Here is a 17,620-nt window from a genome sequence, read left to right as displayed (position 1 = left end):
GAGTAAAAAATCAAAGAATATCCATGGCATATGGAAGAAGATATCAATATTGTGGGAGCTGCCGTATTAGCAACACCTTGAAATTCGCCACTGCATCGACATTATACATGTAGAGAAAAACATGTGCAAAAGCTTGATTGATATGTACTAAGTTAATAGCACAAAAGGTTCTAGACTGGAACTATTTGTACTAAAATAATAGTACATGTAGCTCTATATTAGAGCTGTTATATTAAGGTCTTATTTGGCAGAGCTCTAGCTCTAAGATCCATGTAGGATTTAAAATTTATAGGATAAAATAAATTAGTTTAAATATCTATTTCAATCCAAAATAAAAATAAAATATCTAAACTAAAGACTTTCAATCAATCTACAACTCAAACTCAAGCTCCGGCTGCTGCCGCAGTGCTCCCACACCTCCCACCAGGACTGCATTGACCCCTGGCTCACTGTGCCGTGCCAACCTCGAGAAGCCCGCCCCGGCGGCGGTGATGCTTTCCTCGCCTGAGCCGCATCCGCACACGCCGGAGGTCGTCGCGGTGCGGGTGGAGATGGAGGAGGAGAGGAGGGAGGAGGCCGTGGAGCTCGAGAAGCTGCGCTGCGCGCGGGTCACGACAAGGATGCCGCGGTTGCGGTCGACAGGGCACTCGATGTCCATGACAGCCGCGGCTGAGATGGGAGACCACAAGAGGTTCACGGTGCGATTGCCGCCGCATGTTCGGGAGGAGGTGTGCCAGTCGAGGTGGCTGCGACACGCAACTAGCCTAGGCGGCGCCTCCAACTGCAAGGGGAGCTCGATGTGTGCAGGTGGTGGTGGGAGATGTCATGGCGCACGGCGCCGTTGGCCGTCCTTAATGGCCACGTCGACGTCGTGGGCACACGACGGTGGGGAAGGGTCGGAGCGGAGGGGAGACATGGGACACGACGAAGGCGAAGGAAGATCACCGTGCAGTCATGTGGTATGCTCCACAGCGGCGCGGTGGCCGGCCCGATGCAAAGCCAGGAATTTGGCTTGACTTCATTTTCTTTTATCGAGCGCACATCATTTCATTAAAGGAGGAATAGAATGTCCATAAAAAAACAGAAAAGGAAAAGAAAACCAAGGATAATAGAAACACACACTGACAACGAAAAAGAAAATGAACTTTGTTTTTAATTTCTAGTTTCTATGTGTGGGTGTTTGATTTTTGCCTTTTTTCTTGGAAAAATTGTTTGTGTTAGCCTTTACTTTGTAAAAAAATTGGAACCCCTTCGGGCGGCGTGAAACATAGCGTCCCTCTCCTCATCTCCAAGACCAATTATATTGCTTATGTAATTGCCTAGAGAAAACAATTTCATGATTTCAAAGCTTGTTTCTTTTCCTATAAAAAAGCTCATTTTATTTAAAATAATATTTCCCATATATGCCAATCGATTGAAAATACGGATGCTTACACTTGACAGCTTGTCGGTGAGGTTAGAGTTCGAGGTTTGGGAGGTATTCCCTGACTCAGAGGGATGGCTAGAGCGGTGGTTGGATTAGCTGTGGGCAATAGCAGTGGAGCCATGAACAGTGCCAGCAGTGGGGAGGAAAAGCAATTGTATGATGGTCACAGAACCGGCACGTGAGGAGGGGGTAGCAAAGCGATGTGAGGAAGAGGCAAGGCGCTACAGAGAAAAGGGGAATAGCCTAGGGGAAGACAACTTGTGGGTGGTTGAATTGCCATCCCACAGTGGAGCAAAGTCGAGTGTAACAAACATTGTTTTACGCCGCCTGAACTTTAGCATCTTAAAATAAACATCTAACTCAATTTTCATGTTTGTAATGTGATCTCTCTACATAAGATCAATATTGCTTACGATTTGACCCCATTTAACCGAAGCTTATTCGGACTTGCTGAATTAGATTCTTGAAGTTCAAACCTACGGTGATTCTTCATATGTAGGAAAAGTGTCGATTTCACTTTTTGAACTGTTGGGTTAAAAACCAACCATCTGGATCAACTCCTTTCTAAACCAACCTCCCTATCTTCCCTCCCTCCACCCCTCTCTCATTTCTTCACATCATTCTCGATGATGTCTCAATTCCGCTCGACCTGTTGCCTCACAAGTACCATCTCTAGCACCGGCAAGGCCAACCGGCTCACCTCCTCCCTCCCTTATGCCGAGCCACCACTCACCTTCTTTGACTCTAGTGGGCTTCTCTTTCCCTAGCCTCCTTCGCCTTTGGTGGCTCCTACCATTGGATTCACGGTCATCAGCCACCGCAAGTTAACCCATCAAATATTAGGCACCCCCTCCCCGACCCGGCCTCACTGCCAGTCCTCCGTCATCATGGCTAGTTGTGTCCTCGCAACCTCACAATCATTCCCGTAGCCACCATTGGGCCGCTTGCCTCCCGAGCATCTTCTGAACCAGCCAGACGTAGATAATTCCTACCATTGAACCACGATCCTCAAACCCTAACACTAAATTGGTACGAAATCCAAATCAAATTTGAGTGACTTAAATTTTTACAGCATCTCAGTCACCTGATCTAGCAAAATTGTTATTATAAACAAGAGCGACCATGTGTACTTTCAAGATATTTTTTTGTTAATTAGATTTCTGTCATTATACATATTGTGGTTTTAAAATATACCATTACAAATCTGGTATTAAGAAACATGTCATCATAAATCTCTTGAAATTATATCAATGCTATTACTGTTACAAATCAGATACATTTTGTAATGGCATGATCCAATTTCAGAAGATTTGTAATAGTATGGATACAATTTTTAGAAGATTTATAATGGCATAGTCCTAATTTCAAGAGATTTATAATAACATATTCTCAAATACCGAATTTATAATGGCATATTTAAAAACTGCAATATTTATAATAACATAAATCTAATTAACCCCGTTTTAAGCCCGTTATAGAATAGAATCTCTATCAAATCGATGTATCCAAACACGTTGACCTATGCATCTGATGCAAATGTTCGATTTGGGTCTTTATGCCTCTTCTCACCTGTTTATCTTTGATCCGATATCTTGCTCTTACAATTGACCAATACTGCAGAAAAGGAAAAAAAAACTCCGCAAAACTGTTCATCAACCTACACCGCTTCAATCTTGGAAGCGGACATCGCTACCGAAATAGATTGCGAATCGCGCGAACTCAAATTCTAAATCCAAAGAACAAGTGATGGATTCAGCAGAAGTTGAGTCGAATCGAGGAAATAGGCGTGCCAACGTACCAATTGGCGCTTAACCTCGGCTTAATTGACTTAATCACGCCTCTGTTGATCAGACGCTTCTCTTCTCTTCTCTCACTCCTCCCCGTGACGAGTTCTCGCGGCGGCGGAGAGACGACGCCCCGGCGTCCGCCACCTTGCCGGACATGTCGTCGCCGTCGCCCTTCCACCCAGCGCCCGGCACGAAGAGCGACAGCAGCCGCGCCACGGCGCTTCGGACGCTCCCGCCCACCGTACTGGCTTCGTGGGCGCTCCCCTCCCGGACGCGCACGGACGCCACCGCGCTCGTCACGTGCCTCAGCCTGTGCGACATGAGGATCTCGAGGCGCACGTGCTCCGGGAGGCGCAGCGCGAACCGCTCCACCCCGCCGCCGCCGTCGTGCCCCGTCGAGTTGGACCGCGGCAGCGCCTGCCGACCCGCCGCGCGGCGGTTCCTCGCTAGGCACTGGATCGTCATCCTGTCCTCCTCCTCGTTGTCGCTGTCGTCGCCGATGAGCACGACTGTTGCACGCTCGGGTGGGGAATCCGGTGGTGGTGGCGCGGTTTCCTGCGGCGGCAAGGATTGGAGCTGCGTCACTGGCGCCGGCGGCGAGTCGAGGACGCTGGCGCGGCAGAGTGGGCAGGTAGCGTGCCTCTCGAGCCAGAGGCCGATGCACTCCGGGTGGAACGCGTGCGGGCACGTAGGGAGGAGGCGGAGCGCGTCGGCGTCATCGAACTCGAGCAGGCACACCGAGCACTCGAGCGCGTCGTCGTCGCCCCGCCCGTCTACGATCCGGTGCTGCCTCACCTCCCGGTAGAACACTAGCGGCAGCGCGGCTATCTTCGCGGCGTCGAGCCCTCCTCCCCCGCGGCTGGACCACTCCGACGCCGGCGCGGATGTGCCCACCGAGGGACCGTCCTCGTCGGGGGGGCGGAAGAGGCGGAGGCAGGCGAAGGCGAGGAGCACGATGAAGACGGGGAAGAAGACGGCCATGAAGACGGAGATGCTCATCACGTCGGCGACCGTCGGGTTGTCGCGCGGCTCTGGCGAATGCGCCGCAGCGACGGAAGCGGTGGCCGCCGCTGCCAAGACGGCTGTGGCGGCGGAGCTGGACATGGCACCCCCTGCGTGACTAGGGTTTGGGCGGAGAGGGCAGGCTCGGTGGTGGGTTTAATTAGCGGCTCGGGGAGGTTTTGGGGACCGAGAATGACAGACTAATTGCGTGTGGGATACGCCAGCAGAATTGATTTCGGCCGTGCGATTTGGACGCGAAGATGACTGGCTGGCAGGCATGTCATCTGTTCCGAATGGGATCATGCCGTGCGGCACTGCCAGCCAAGAGAAGGTTCAAAAAATGCGTTCCGAGGTCCTCGGTTACCGAAAATTCACGGTTACTATATAAATCAGATAAAATTTGACAAGAATTTAAAAAAATTCATCTAGTTAAATTTGTAAATTTAGTAAGAATCCAGACCAAATCGAATAACTAGTAATCGCCTGCATTTTACGATTTATCGAGCGAATTTAACGATTTATCGATCGGTTTTAACGATAACCGAGCACACGCAACCAAATTGGATGATTTATTGACCGAATTACAGCAATAAACGACTGCATAATTTTTGAATTTGGACAAAATTCAAAGAAAATAAAAAACTGAAAAAAAATAGGAAAAAATATGACATGAGATTTGCTATATTTTTTAATCAAAAAAAACATTTGGCATAACCTTCGCTATATTTTGGATATTTCTAAGAAAACAAATAGATACTAATAGCAATACGAGCATGACCGTATAATTGTTTTATCGAATATATGCGTTGTCCATACAAAAGGTAGAAACACAATCATATATCATCCATCGATACTTACCAAAGTAATGATCTATGTTTAAAATATAGTTTGCATAGTATTCACGCCACGTAAAACCTACTGTATGAAAAAAATTAGTACAATACTATGGTATGCAAATAAAGTAGTTGCAAAAATTAAATTATCATCACCTTCAGTACTACCAGCTTCTAACGGAGGGGATTAAATTCGGCTGTATTGTAGTCATCGGTGGACATGAGCATTATCTGTCATGTAGATAGCAACTCTCCTTAAACTTTACCCAACTTTGTCCCATGCATGCAGAAGTGGTTGACCATTGTTCTTGTAATATGGCATAAAACTCAGGTTCTTATCACTCATAGATCCACTGAATAGGAGACTCTGACTGAGCATTAAGGTCTTGCCACTCATAGACCCATTGAATAGGAGTCTCTCACTGAGCATCAGGGTCTTAACACTCATAGACCCACTAAATGTATTGATCTATTTTAAATGAACCTTCAAGTGAAATTAATTATGTCCATGCATGTTAAATTGATAAACATATTCTGTCATATTGCTATTTAAGCATAAATGTCTTAAAAAACAATTAACTTCACTAATATTAACTACCCTTACCAGCTCAAGGTCATAACCGAACAAATTTAACGAAAAACCGCAAGGATTTAGACGGTTACCTAACGAATCACGTCAAAATGCGCTCGGAGTTAGGCGCTCCGCTATGCTCAGTGTATGCGAACGGTAACCGCTCCAATGCGGTTGGTTACCAACTTTTCTCACTCGATTTTTTAGCTGTCTCCATCGGATTTCCGCACCAACACGGCGGATCTGGCCGGCCGGGCAATGGAGCTTCGGTTTTTGCTATGGAACGATGCGAGGGGAAAGTGAGCTGTGACGACGCCGACGAGAAGACCTCATACACCTTTATCCACTCAGCTAGGCCAAAACGGGCTGTTTGTACTGTGCATTCAGCCCATTTCGACCTTTTCATTTTTTCGGGCTTTTTTCAATGTTTCGATGCTTGAACACATATTTGCTAATGCAAACGTCATTTTTTTAATTTGTTTTTTCAGAGATAATCTTAGAATTACCTCTAGTTCTTTATAGAATTTTTTTCTAAATTTTTTTATTTTTTTTCAAAACTGATTTGAATTTTTTAAATTCAAAATCGATAATCGATCGCATTATGAATTCGATTCGGAGCAATATGGCTGGTAATCATAATCGACCGATAACCATTGCATTTTCAAACCATAGCCAAGAGTTGGCAACAAAAAGGCGTTTCAAAATTCAAATGCCTCAAAATCTCTTCTATTCTTAATATTGCCATCAGAAGGCGAAGCTAGTTTATCTGGGCTTGTGCAAAAAAAAAATTACTAGTAATATGTTCACATCGAACATATAAATTTGTGTTGTTGCTCGATATACGAAGTAGCACCAAGGTAATTTCAGCTCAAGCTTCGCCTCTTATTGCTGCCCGATGAGTGCGTGAATTTGCATGCACAGGAACCGTTGTGTGTTCATTAAGGACAAGAAAGAAAACGAAAACAAATTAGCTAAGGCAGGGTTACGGCAACAAAGAACTGAAAGGAATTAGCAGCAGAGGAGCATCAAACACGACCAAGGACTCGGCCCTCTCCACCTAGCAGCAGAGTTTTCCAAATGGATGTTGTGCGTGGCCTCTGTAATTTGAGGAGCAATGCGTAGAAAGGAACTCTCCTGATGGTTTTGCTCTTTCCAGATTTCCCGTCAGACGAATAAGAGGATACCGGTTACCCGACGCCGTTCTTTCTTTTCTGCCGTCTTCGTGAGATCAAAGAGCCACTCATCCAGGGAAGTATAGTCCATGATATTTGTAGGGAGGTTAAGGTTAAGAACAGTGTTAATTCTCAGGCTCAGAGAAGCAGAGTGAGCTTGTTGGATTGCATGGCCAGTTTCTATTCTCTAGGTTGTCGGTCCTGAGGGCTTTATTGTGTAAAAGAATCCATGCGAAGAGTCTACATCTTTTTCGAGGGAACAAGAATCTACATCTTCGTATTGCTCGAGCTTTCCAAACCAAATTCCACTTGGAATCAGACAGGTTGCCCAGAAATTGAGGCAGCTAGCGTTTTGCTTTAGCTCCAACTCCTTCAATAGCAGTAAGATTACTGGATCGGCCCAGTATATATTGGCCATAACTAGATAGATTTCCCTTTCAGTAGTAGGTATCGACCATAAATTATTTAGATGGACGTCATTTTCAGTGGTAGGGATTTCAGTAAAAACTGTCCCAAAGAGGCAAACACCGAACTAAGAAATCCCTTTTTGTCGTTGTGAACAATAACATCCTGAGTTTTTAGCATTTAGATAATACCAAAATTCACTCTTTTTTTAAAAAAAATCTAATTATTTAAAGCAACTTAAAATCAAGGAAGTATATATTTGAATATATATATATATACATATATACCTGTATGTATATATTCAAATATATTATTCTTGGTTAAGTATTCCAAAGTGCGATTTAATTTCTAAATTAATCTCTGCAATAAGACAATCATATGCATCTTTGGTTTATTTGTTTTTATGGTTCTTTAAGTGGAAATTTGAATTTAAACGTCTCTCAAATTCAAATCTAAATCCTTAGTTTCCATTCAGCTGAAAGCCAAATTAATTCAAATCCTTTGAGTTCAAACCCCTCCCAAAAATCAGGGTTCAAATCCAAATACTAGTTCAAATAAACTTATTTGAATTAATACCAAATTCAAATAACCCTATTTGAATTTAATCCCAATTTAATTTTATTTTCGTTTTCTTCTTCTCGGGCTGCTCTTTCTCCTTTCTCTTGTGCATAGCCCAACCACGCCGGCACAGCCAACCTCAGTAGCTCGGCATCCCCCTCCTCCGCGTGCGGGCCACAACATGGGCACACGGCCCAACTCATGCGTACGCAACCCAACAGCGATGCTGCTCTTATCTCTCGCCGCCACGTAGACCCCACCGTCCAGGGCCTTCCTCCACCTCTAGCTCACCTCTGTTGCACTGTGCTTAGTCGCCACCGCTTTCCTCGCATTCAAAGCACCGACGACTTCTCGCCACTCTCTCTCTCTCTCTCTCTCTCTCTCTCTCTCATTATCTCTGCTACCAACGCGCACAACCTAGGAGGAAAGCCTGGCACGCCCGTGACTTTGGCGCCTGCCACAAGTGGATGGCCGGCTGTTGCGCTGCCACGCACTACGGAAATTCCGATGGGCGCCGCCCCACCTACCTCTCTGTTCACTGGGAGCACAAGCCGACGTTGTGACCTTGTGCTTCCTCTCCCTCTATAAAATGGGCACGCCAACCCATTCTCCTCTTCTCCCCTATTTACATCCCAAATTTGTCGATGCCACTGCAACGCCGTCGCCACCTCTCCCTCGTGGGCAACCGAGAAGCACGTGGAGCTCGCCGTCCACCTGGTGCCATCCCTCTTTGTCCAGAGGCCGGGAGGAACCATGAGGATGCAAAGCCAAGCTTGCCGCCGCCACAACCACCACGCATCCTACACCTGTGGCCACCACACCCTCTCTCGGACACCGATGAGCCTCCCCACTCCTTGATGCCCCCTCCCCATAGCTTGTTAAGTTGTTGTGACCTGCCTCCACAAGGCAAAGGTTGGCAGTAGGATTTATTCCCAACCACCACGATGTGGTCACCGCCGGTGACCCTCGCCCCTCTCTGTGCAACGACCATCATGCCAAGTAGCTATAGGTTAGTCTAGGTCTTTTGCAAGGAGCCAAAAACATGATAAAAATAGAGGAGGCGCTTCCCAATTCTTCAGTCGCCATTTGGGAGTGCTCCAGTCGTCGCTTGCCGAGGATGAACGCCAAAATGGGTTCACCCCAGTCCGTAGATGCCTGGCCCGTAACCCTCGTCATGAATATCCAACGGGAACGCACTCCAGTGAGTTTTTTCAGCCAAGCTCCACCACGATTTCTTGTTGCTATTGATACATGAGGCACAAATGTTCACCCCAATCCGTAGATGCCACAAATGTTGTACTATACGTATCAACAACTTGATCCAGGGACTGATACATGAGGCACAGGAGATCCCAGGAAAGTGGTTTTACAAACATCGAGGTGTGCTTTACAGTTGAAATTTTCCGTAACTATTTGGAACTTCAGTTAAAATTGTCTTGAGTGTGCTGTACAATATGAAAGTCTCAAAACAAAAATATGATATCACACCCATGAATTCATCATTCAACAGAGAGGACAAAAGAAGAGCAAGAAAGAAAGAAAGAAAAGTGAAAGTAAAATTTCTTTTTCTCTCTCTCTCTTCACCTCTGTCCTCTCTTTCTCTCTCTGTGTGTTGTCAACAGTGCGCTGCCAAGAGAGGCAAATCAGAATATTGGATATAGTAGAGCATCGAACGAAAAGATAAACTATCAGACTCTGCCAAGTACAATGGAGCATTCACATAGAAGTTGAAGCCACCTGGGAACGTGAGGATGATCTCAAGAAAGATTTCCCCTATCTCTTCGTGGAAGACTTCTAAATCTCCGAGGACGGGATTTTTTTTTCTAAGTGGGTTAGATCTGTCACACCTGTGAATTCATCAAACAATAGAGAATAAAAAAGATGAGCAAGAGAGAAAAATAAAAAGTAAAATTTCTTTCTCTCTGTCGTCACCTATGTCCTCTCTTTCTCTCTCTGTGTTGTCCAACAGTGTGCCGCCTAGCACTATAGCCACACTGCCGCTCGCATCAACTTGTCCTCATGCTACTGCAGCACCTCTGTGCCATCGTCATCACCTCACCCCATTGCGTTAGCACACCGCGTGAATCCCACTGCTACACTATGCCACATATCGTCCCTCCTCGTTGGACACGACGCACATGTAGTGTGATTCACGATCGTGTCTACGCATCTCGCCCCGAGCCACCTATTTAAGGAGGCCAAGCTCCCCTTCTTTCTTCTCACCTCACTACAGCCACCAATCTCTCCCTCAATTACTCTCTGCACCACCACCTCACCCTTCCCTATTCTCCCCTCTATAACACCCAATTTTGGTCATCGCAGTTGCCATCCAAACTCACCGCCATCACCAACCACCACTCACCGGTGATCTCATTATCCTTTTTCTTCCCTCTCTCCCTCTCCTTCTCTCTCCCTCACTCAAGACCCCTTAATCCACACCCTAACCCTAGCCACCCCGGACCGAGCCCATACCTGAGCCTCACCATTGCTAGTATTCTCCCCCGCTACCAACGAAGGCACCGCCTCCTCCCAAGTGTAGATATGACCGCTACCACCTCCATTGTTGGCGTTGTCACCACACATCACACCTCTCTCTCTCTCTCTCTCTCTCTCTCTCTCTCTCTCTCTCTCTCTCTCTCTCTCTCTCTCTCTCTCCCACCCTCTCTCTCTCTCTCTCTCTCTCTCTCTCTAATCTCGAGTCCAATCGACAGAATTGAGTCGGCCGCCTTATCCATTCCCCTCATGCTGACAGGTAGGACCCACCAAGTCAACCGAGCCATCAAGCCACCCAAGAGTTGAGCCAAACCTAAACCAAGTCGAGCCGACTAGCTAGAGTTGAGTCGAGCCCATGAATATTCTAGGAATATAGTCTGTTTCTCCTCCGTTCTAACTTCGTTTTCAATGATTCTTCAATCGATATTCATCTAAATTCGAGTCTAACCAACCATGTCGATTTCATAATTTCATAATTTAATTAATTAGTTTTCATATAATTCATTTAGGTTGTATATGTGTTGCCATAAGCCTAGACTTAGCTTTTAGCTAGGTTAAGAGTAGTTTTAAGTGTAGATAATTTAGGTAATCATGCTTAGGATTTAAAAATAAATCTTAGTGCCTAAATTATACTAGTTTAAATTGTGTAGATAATAATTAAAAGTAATATCCCCTTAGGACAAATAATAATTAATAACTATTATTAGTGAATTAGGTAAAAATGTTAGAAAATAGGGAATATGACACACATGCACTCCTAGATTTATGAAGTAAACCCTAGTGTACCTAATAGCTTAGAGTAATCACTTAGACCAGATACTTCAAACTCCTATAGCAATAGATAGCAGTAGTTAGTAGTAGCACCTATCCCTCTAGAATTTCTAGACCCTCTTTCATTAGCATCCTTTCCTCGTTAGATTTTCCATGTAGATGTTTTCTCAATCAAACGCTTATCGATGTTCACCTGCGTAGACTACAAGAAGAAGAAGTATTCGAAGAAGACCCCGAGGACCCGAAGTACGAGGGAGGAACTAAAGGCAAGACCTGGTCATGAAGAAACCCATGAGACTCGGACATCAAGACCGATCGAGAATTGACCTTCGCGAAGGAAAGTTCTACACCATTGGCCATATTGCACCTATATTTTCAAACACAACTAGTATAGCCTTGTTTTAAACCATTGTAACATGCATGATTAAGTTATTATGTCTAGTTTAAATTGTTTGAGATAGTTATAACCTAGCTTGTTAAAACCATGCCTTGTTATTGTTTACCTTTATTCCGTTGAAACCCTAGAAGATCCCTAACATCAACTATATTGATTGTTTGGATTATTGTTTACTACCAGCATGCTTAGGATTGCTTGCATAAATGCTGAACAATGATTAATACTGGTGTTGATCACATATTTCAAAATGTGTGTAATGTGTGTGTGCTTAATGAGAGCGAGTGAGTTAATAAGGAAACCCCAAAGATGATTTGACGTGGTGAGTAAGGTGAGCAAGAAGCTAGGAGACACCCACCTCAGTCGCATAAAGAATGGTTCGTTTTGATATCTCACCTAGCAACCATCATGCAGCCACACGTCCTGTATATGTAGGACTTGTCCCAACCACTTCGACTTAGTTTAGTACCCACTCGGAGGCCGGTAGTAGCAACATGGACTAGGAGAATACTCGGACTATGGGCAATCTGAGGTATGGCTGATGTTATTGTGAGGACCATGTTATATACTAGGCCATGTTTGAGTCATGGGATCGTCGTGACCGCAGTCATGGGCGATGCTACAGTGTGGTCTTAATGATTAGCTCAATGGTATGAGTATTTCTTGGTGTGTGAATAGGAAGAATACCCATGTTTTTTGAAAGAGCAGGCTCTCTGCCTTGAGTTGGCGAGGACATGGTGTCCACCAACTGGAAAATTTAGAAACTGGCGATATGGATTATATCTCCTCTAGGGCCAACAACCCCATAACCTTAAACTCAATTATCACTAGTAGAAAAATAATTTGTACAGATGGTTTGGAAACTCCGCGCGGGACACTTTTTGAATCATCGGTGGAAAAGTGTTTGTAAATATCATATTTGTACAAACGGTTTTTGAACCGTTTGCACAAATCATTTGTACAGACGACTCATTATTGGAACTATATGTACTAAGTTTTCTGGTGCTAAAAGAATATATAAATATATTTTTCCACCCACACCAGCCCCCTATACTATTATGTATGTGCCATCGCTAGTCACACGATTTCTAGGTGTCAAACCTGCAACCTCTAACCTCGCGCGAATATTTCTTACCATCTCACCTGTCGTTCATTGCTGGCCATTGTATAAATATAAGATATATAAGATATATACTCAAAATGAGTGGAACACTATTAGTACAGACAGTTCTAAATTTACAACCATCTATACTGTTTCTTTCTGTACGGTTCTAATTTTGAACTATCTGTACTATTACTGCCAATAGTATAAATAGTTATAAACTACAACCGTTTGTACTAATAGTATAGACGACTCTAGTTTAGAACTATCTGTACTTTAGCGTCCCGTTTTATTGCAATTGTTTGTTATCATTTTCTCACACGGCTCTAGTTTGGAGCCATCTATAGTACCCTTTATATAGGCGGATCTATAGGTTTGTCTGTACAGATGCGTCCTACTAAATGCATTCTAAGTAGTGTATGCTTTTCTCTACCACTTTAAAAAGGTTGTTGCAAACCAAACCCTACATTAAAAATTGGCTTTTCGTTAAAACCTAAAGACTATAGTCTATTATCCTTGTTTTATCCTTATGCATCTATTTATTCCGCTTGAGGTAAGACTCATTGAATATCTTATATACTTAGTCTTGCTTAGTGGAAGGTCCTGCGAAAGACTATGCCAATGACGATGAAGGGTAGAAGATTAAGGTTTCGTCTGCATCCAAGTTGCCTAAATCTTAGGTCCGCACGTTAAGATTATATTTCATCGTAAGATTTTAATTCAGTATAGTATTCAATGTATGTATATGATATCCATTTCTGTTAAAATTGTGTATATCAGCGCTACTGATCCAGTGATTAATAATGTTTAAACCCAAAGGTGAGCTCTGACATAGTGGTATCAGATAGCCCCCATACACCTACGTGGTTGGACATACTTAGTCTGTTTTCACCCGTAATGAACAACCCAAAGACAAAATGATGGCACCAAGAACATGTGAATTTGTATTCATGATTTAATCTCGCAAAGAACAAGTTGAACACCACAACACAAAGTCTCAAGGCGAGGAGGAGATTCTCCAACGAGAGGCTCTGATGCGTAGTTGTGACTTGTGAGCAAGTGTGCAAGTGTAACCCCTCTGAACTCGCAAATTGTATAGAGAACAACCAACACTGCTGAAGAACAAGCATATTCTACCACGCATGACCATTCACAGGCAAAAATCCATCTTTCTACAACAGATAGAGGTCTCGGCCGCAATCACAACGGCAGCAATGAGCTGGACCTGCGGCAGTGCCGAGAGAGGAGCGCCCACCGGTTGCCGACGGACAAGGACCGCTTCATGCCGCGGTGGTTCTTCAGATGGCCGGAGCCTGTTGATAACTCGCAGTAAACAGCACCGCCTGTCCCCTGCTTCTTCTCGCTACCGGCCTGCTCCTCTTCTGGAGCCTCCTCGGCTGACGATATCGGCGACGGCGAGTCCATGGAAGCCACGCGCCGAAAGTTACGGCCCCGTGGGCCTGGGTCTTGGTGCAGTCGCTCCGGCGAGCTGCTCGGCTGGTCGCGACGCTCAATTTGGACACGCAGCTCTCGCTGCTCGTTCGCCTGTTGGTCCAACTGCTCGGGTTCCGTGGTTCTGATGCCGCTCACGGCTTGTTCGGTGTTGGAGTCGGCGCCCGGGGGTGAGTCGAGCTGCTCGGCGGCGGCGGCGGGGTCCAGCACGTGGGCGCGGCAGAGCGGGCAGTTGACGTGGGCGCGGAGCCAGGTGTCGATGCAGGGGACGTGGAACGCGTGGGCGCACTTGGGGAGCAGCCGCAGGAGCTCGCCGTCCCTGAACTCGCCGAGGCAGACGGTGCAGTCGGAGGCGCCGAGCACGCCGGCGGTCCCCGCGCGGTACGGCGTGAGCGCAATGGACTCGATGGCCGCCTCGTCGAGCCCGACGGTCCGAATGTTCCACGCGTGGTGCACGACTTCTTCCTCGGGGCCGAGGCCTCCGTCGGGGAAGGCAGCGGGCGCCGCAGGGGCCAAGGTGGCTTCAAGAAGCGCGTCCCGCCGCCGCCGTCGCCGTCGCCGTCGCTGCCCCCTGCGGTGGGCGACGAGAAATATGGAGAGGCAGACGACGAGGAAGGCAAGCGCTGAGCCGGCTATGATGAGAGCGGTGACGAAGGTACTGCGGCCGTGGGAGGCAGGAGAGGAGGGCGGAGGAGCGTAAGGTGACGGGGGAGCAAGAACCGGAGCCGGAGGAGGCGAGCACCAGTGCTCCGGGCTGCCGCAGTCCTCATGGTCAAGATGCTCGATTTGTCGACGCCGAGGCATCATCGAGACCGGAGGAGGACGGCGGTTCGGGTGCTGCTCGCGGCAGCCGGAGTGTGAGGAGGAGGAGGAGGAGGAGGGGACGGGAACGCCGCGGAAGGGCGGGATCAGCGAAGTAATTTCTTGGCTTGTTCTCACGCCAGGTCGCTTACACTAAACTAAGCCGACGCGGTGCGCGTGGAAAAACTTTGCCTGCTCGCGCGCAGTAGCGTCACAAGTCACAACTCTGTCACTGGATGACGGAGGAGAGGAGGCGGCGGGCGATTTCGGTTGGCGTCGCGCGGGTGGCTGACATCGCCAGGCAGACAGCAGACTCAGTCTGGGTCGAGACGGGAGTTGTTGGGCGTCGGCTACCAACTGGCCACTTGGCGCCAGGGCAGTCGGCTCACAGCCTCACACTTGCCCTGCATGACGTCCGTCTATCTGACGAGGGTCGACCATCATTGCAGGGGAAAGAAGCAAGGCAGGAATAAGGCAGGAATAGCAGTGGAACTGTTACACAGGTGACGAAAATGAATAAGGATAGAGTCTGTTATAATTGTAGGGAGTCCGGGCATGTGATAGCCAACTGTCCACACAAGAACCCCATCGCAGCACGAGCCCTGACGAACCCCGCAGCAAGTGCTAGGACAACAGCGTCGGGAGTTGGACGTGGTGGACCGCAAGCCTCAGGACAGCAGAAGAGGACAACGCAATCCTTTGGAAGAGGCCGCGTCAACCACATCGATGCTCGTGATGCCCAGGAAGCACCAGACGTCGTCTTCGGTGAGTTCATTGTCAATTTAACTCTAGCAACAATACTATTTGATTCTGGAGCTTCGCATTCATTCATATCATCAAAGTTTGTTGCTAAGCATAGAATTCCAATTGTTATGCTTAAAACCCCCCTTATGATACGCTCTCCCGGAGCGGAAATCAAGTGCTTATTAGGATGCCCCCAGGTTAAAATTATAATAAGTGGGGTAGAGTTCCTAGCGGACTTAGTGGTTCTCCAATCTGATGGAATAGATATCATCCTTGGGATGGATTGGTTAGCCAAATGTCAAGGCAACATAGCTTGCGGCACTCGAAAGGTCACCCTAGTTAACAGCCGTGGTATTAAAGTGGAATGTCAGCCTAAGGGGCCAAAACCCAAGCACATGTTGTGCAACTTGGAAGCCACAACTCCGGACAAAGTGCCCATAGTGAAGGAGTACCCAGATGTGTTCCCAGAGGAACTACCTGGAATGCCACCTGACCGGAAAATAGAATTCATCATAGATCTTATCCCTGGAACATCCCCAATGGCCAAGAGACCTTACCGTATGGCAGCAAATGAACTAGTAGAGTTAAAGAAGCAGCTAGGAGAGTTGCAAGAGAAAGGATATATAAGGCCTAGCTCATCCCCGTGGGGATCGCCTGTCTTATTTGTGAAGAAGAAAGATGGTGGCCTTAGGATGTGTGTAGACTACCGAGCCCTAAATGAAGTAACAATAAAGAATAAATACCCACTGCCCAGGATCGATGACCTCTTCGATCAACTACAAGGAGCCAATTTCTTCTCTAAGATTGACTTGAGGTCAGGGTATTACCAGCTAAAGGTTCGGGAAAGTGACATACCTAAAACAACCTTTGTAACCCGGTATGGACAATACGAGTTCATAGTAATGTCCTTTGGATTAACCAATGCTCCTGCTTACTTTATGAGCCTAATGAACAGGGTATTTATGGAAGAGTTAGATAAGTTTGTCGTAGTCTTCATTGACGACATACTCATCTACTCTCAGAGTGCCGAAGAGCACGAACAACACCTAAGAATAGTCTTGGAGAAATTAAGAGCCCATGAGCTTTATGCCAAATTTAACAAGTGTAAATTTTATCTAAAGAAAGTTGCTTTTCTTGGACATGTCATAATGGAAGAAGGAGTAGCAGTGGACCCTGCTAAAGTTAAGGCAGTCGCGGATTGGAAACCGCCGACTAATGTAACTCAAATCAGAAGTTTCCTTGGATTGGCAGGATACTATCGGAGGTTCATAGAAGGATTCTCAAAGATAACAAAATCTATGACTGAACTGACCCAAAAGGAAAAACCCTTTCAGTGGACCAAGGCTTGTGAGAAGAGCTTTCAAGAGCTAAAAGATAGATTAATCACAGCCCTAGTGCTAACCTTGCCAGATATTCACAAGGATTTCACGGTATTCTGTGATGCCTCTAGACAAGGATTAGGATGTGTCCTAATGCAAGATGGTAAGGTAGTTGCCTACGCATCTAGACAGTTAAAAGAGCATGAGAAGAATTATTCGACCCATGATTTGGAACTAGCATCCGTAGTGCATGCCCTTAAGCTCTGGAGACACTACTTAATTGGAAATAAGTGTGAGATATTCACTGATCACAAGAGTCTGAAGTATATCTTCACCCAGCCAGACTTAAACCTAAGGCAAAGAAGATGGTTGGAGTTGATTAAGGACTATAATCTGGATATCCAGTATCATCCAGGCAAGGCCAATGTCGTAGCAGATGCACTTAGCAGGAAGGCTCATTGCTACAACCTGAAAGTTCAGAAACGGAAGCTAGATGGTCAATGAAGGTTATGTCAATACCTTGATGGTCCAACCTACCTTAGAAGGCCAACTCCGAAAAGCTCAAGAAGAAGTTGAAGAGCTACAGAAAATTAAGGTCCAAACCGGAGAAGGCAAGGCACCTGGATTCCGAGTAGATGACCAAGGAACTTTATGGTACAAAGATAGGATATGTGTTCCTAATAAAGAAGAGTTCAGGAAACTCATTATGGACGAAGCCCATAACTCTGCCTATTCGATCCTCCCTGGGTCGAAAAAAATGTTCCTGGACTTAAAGGAGAAATACTGGTGG

The 17,620-nt window shown here is 46.2% G+C and overlaps 2 protein-coding genes across 2 annotated transcripts; both read right to left on the bottom strand.

Annotated features, from left to right (window-relative positions):
• Positions 1–2,954: 2,954 nt before the first annotated feature.
• LOC133920507 (E3 ubiquitin-protein ligase ATL31-like) lies at positions 2,955–4,365 on the bottom strand. The gene has a single exon (XM_062365121.1). The coding sequence runs from the start codon at positions 4,315–4,317 to the stop codon at positions 3,274–3,276; it is 1,044 nt and encodes a 347-aa protein (XP_062221105.1). The 5' UTR covers positions 4,318–4,365; the 3' UTR covers positions 2,955–3,273.
• A 9,070-nt stretch (positions 4,366–13,435) lies between these two features.
• Positions 13,436–15,171, bottom strand: LOC133921914 (RING-H2 finger protein ATL54-like). The gene has a single exon (XM_062367011.1). It carries the CDS (start codon positions 14,771–14,773, stop codon positions 13,715–13,717), a length of 1,059 nt encoding a protein of 352 aa, XP_062222995.1. The 5' UTR covers positions 14,774–15,171; the 3' UTR covers positions 13,436–13,714.
• Positions 15,172–17,620: the final 2,449 nt, after the last annotated feature.

Source organism: Phragmites australis, chromosome 6 (genome assembly GCF_958298935.1).
Source record: "Phragmites australis chromosome 6, lpPhrAust1.1, whole genome shotgun sequence".
Taxonomy (NCBI): Eukaryota; Viridiplantae; Streptophyta; class Magnoliopsida; order Poales; family Poaceae; genus Phragmites; species Phragmites australis.
The sequence above is the reverse complement of the archived record's forward strand: the minus strand, read 5'-3'. Positions and strand labels throughout refer to the sequence as shown.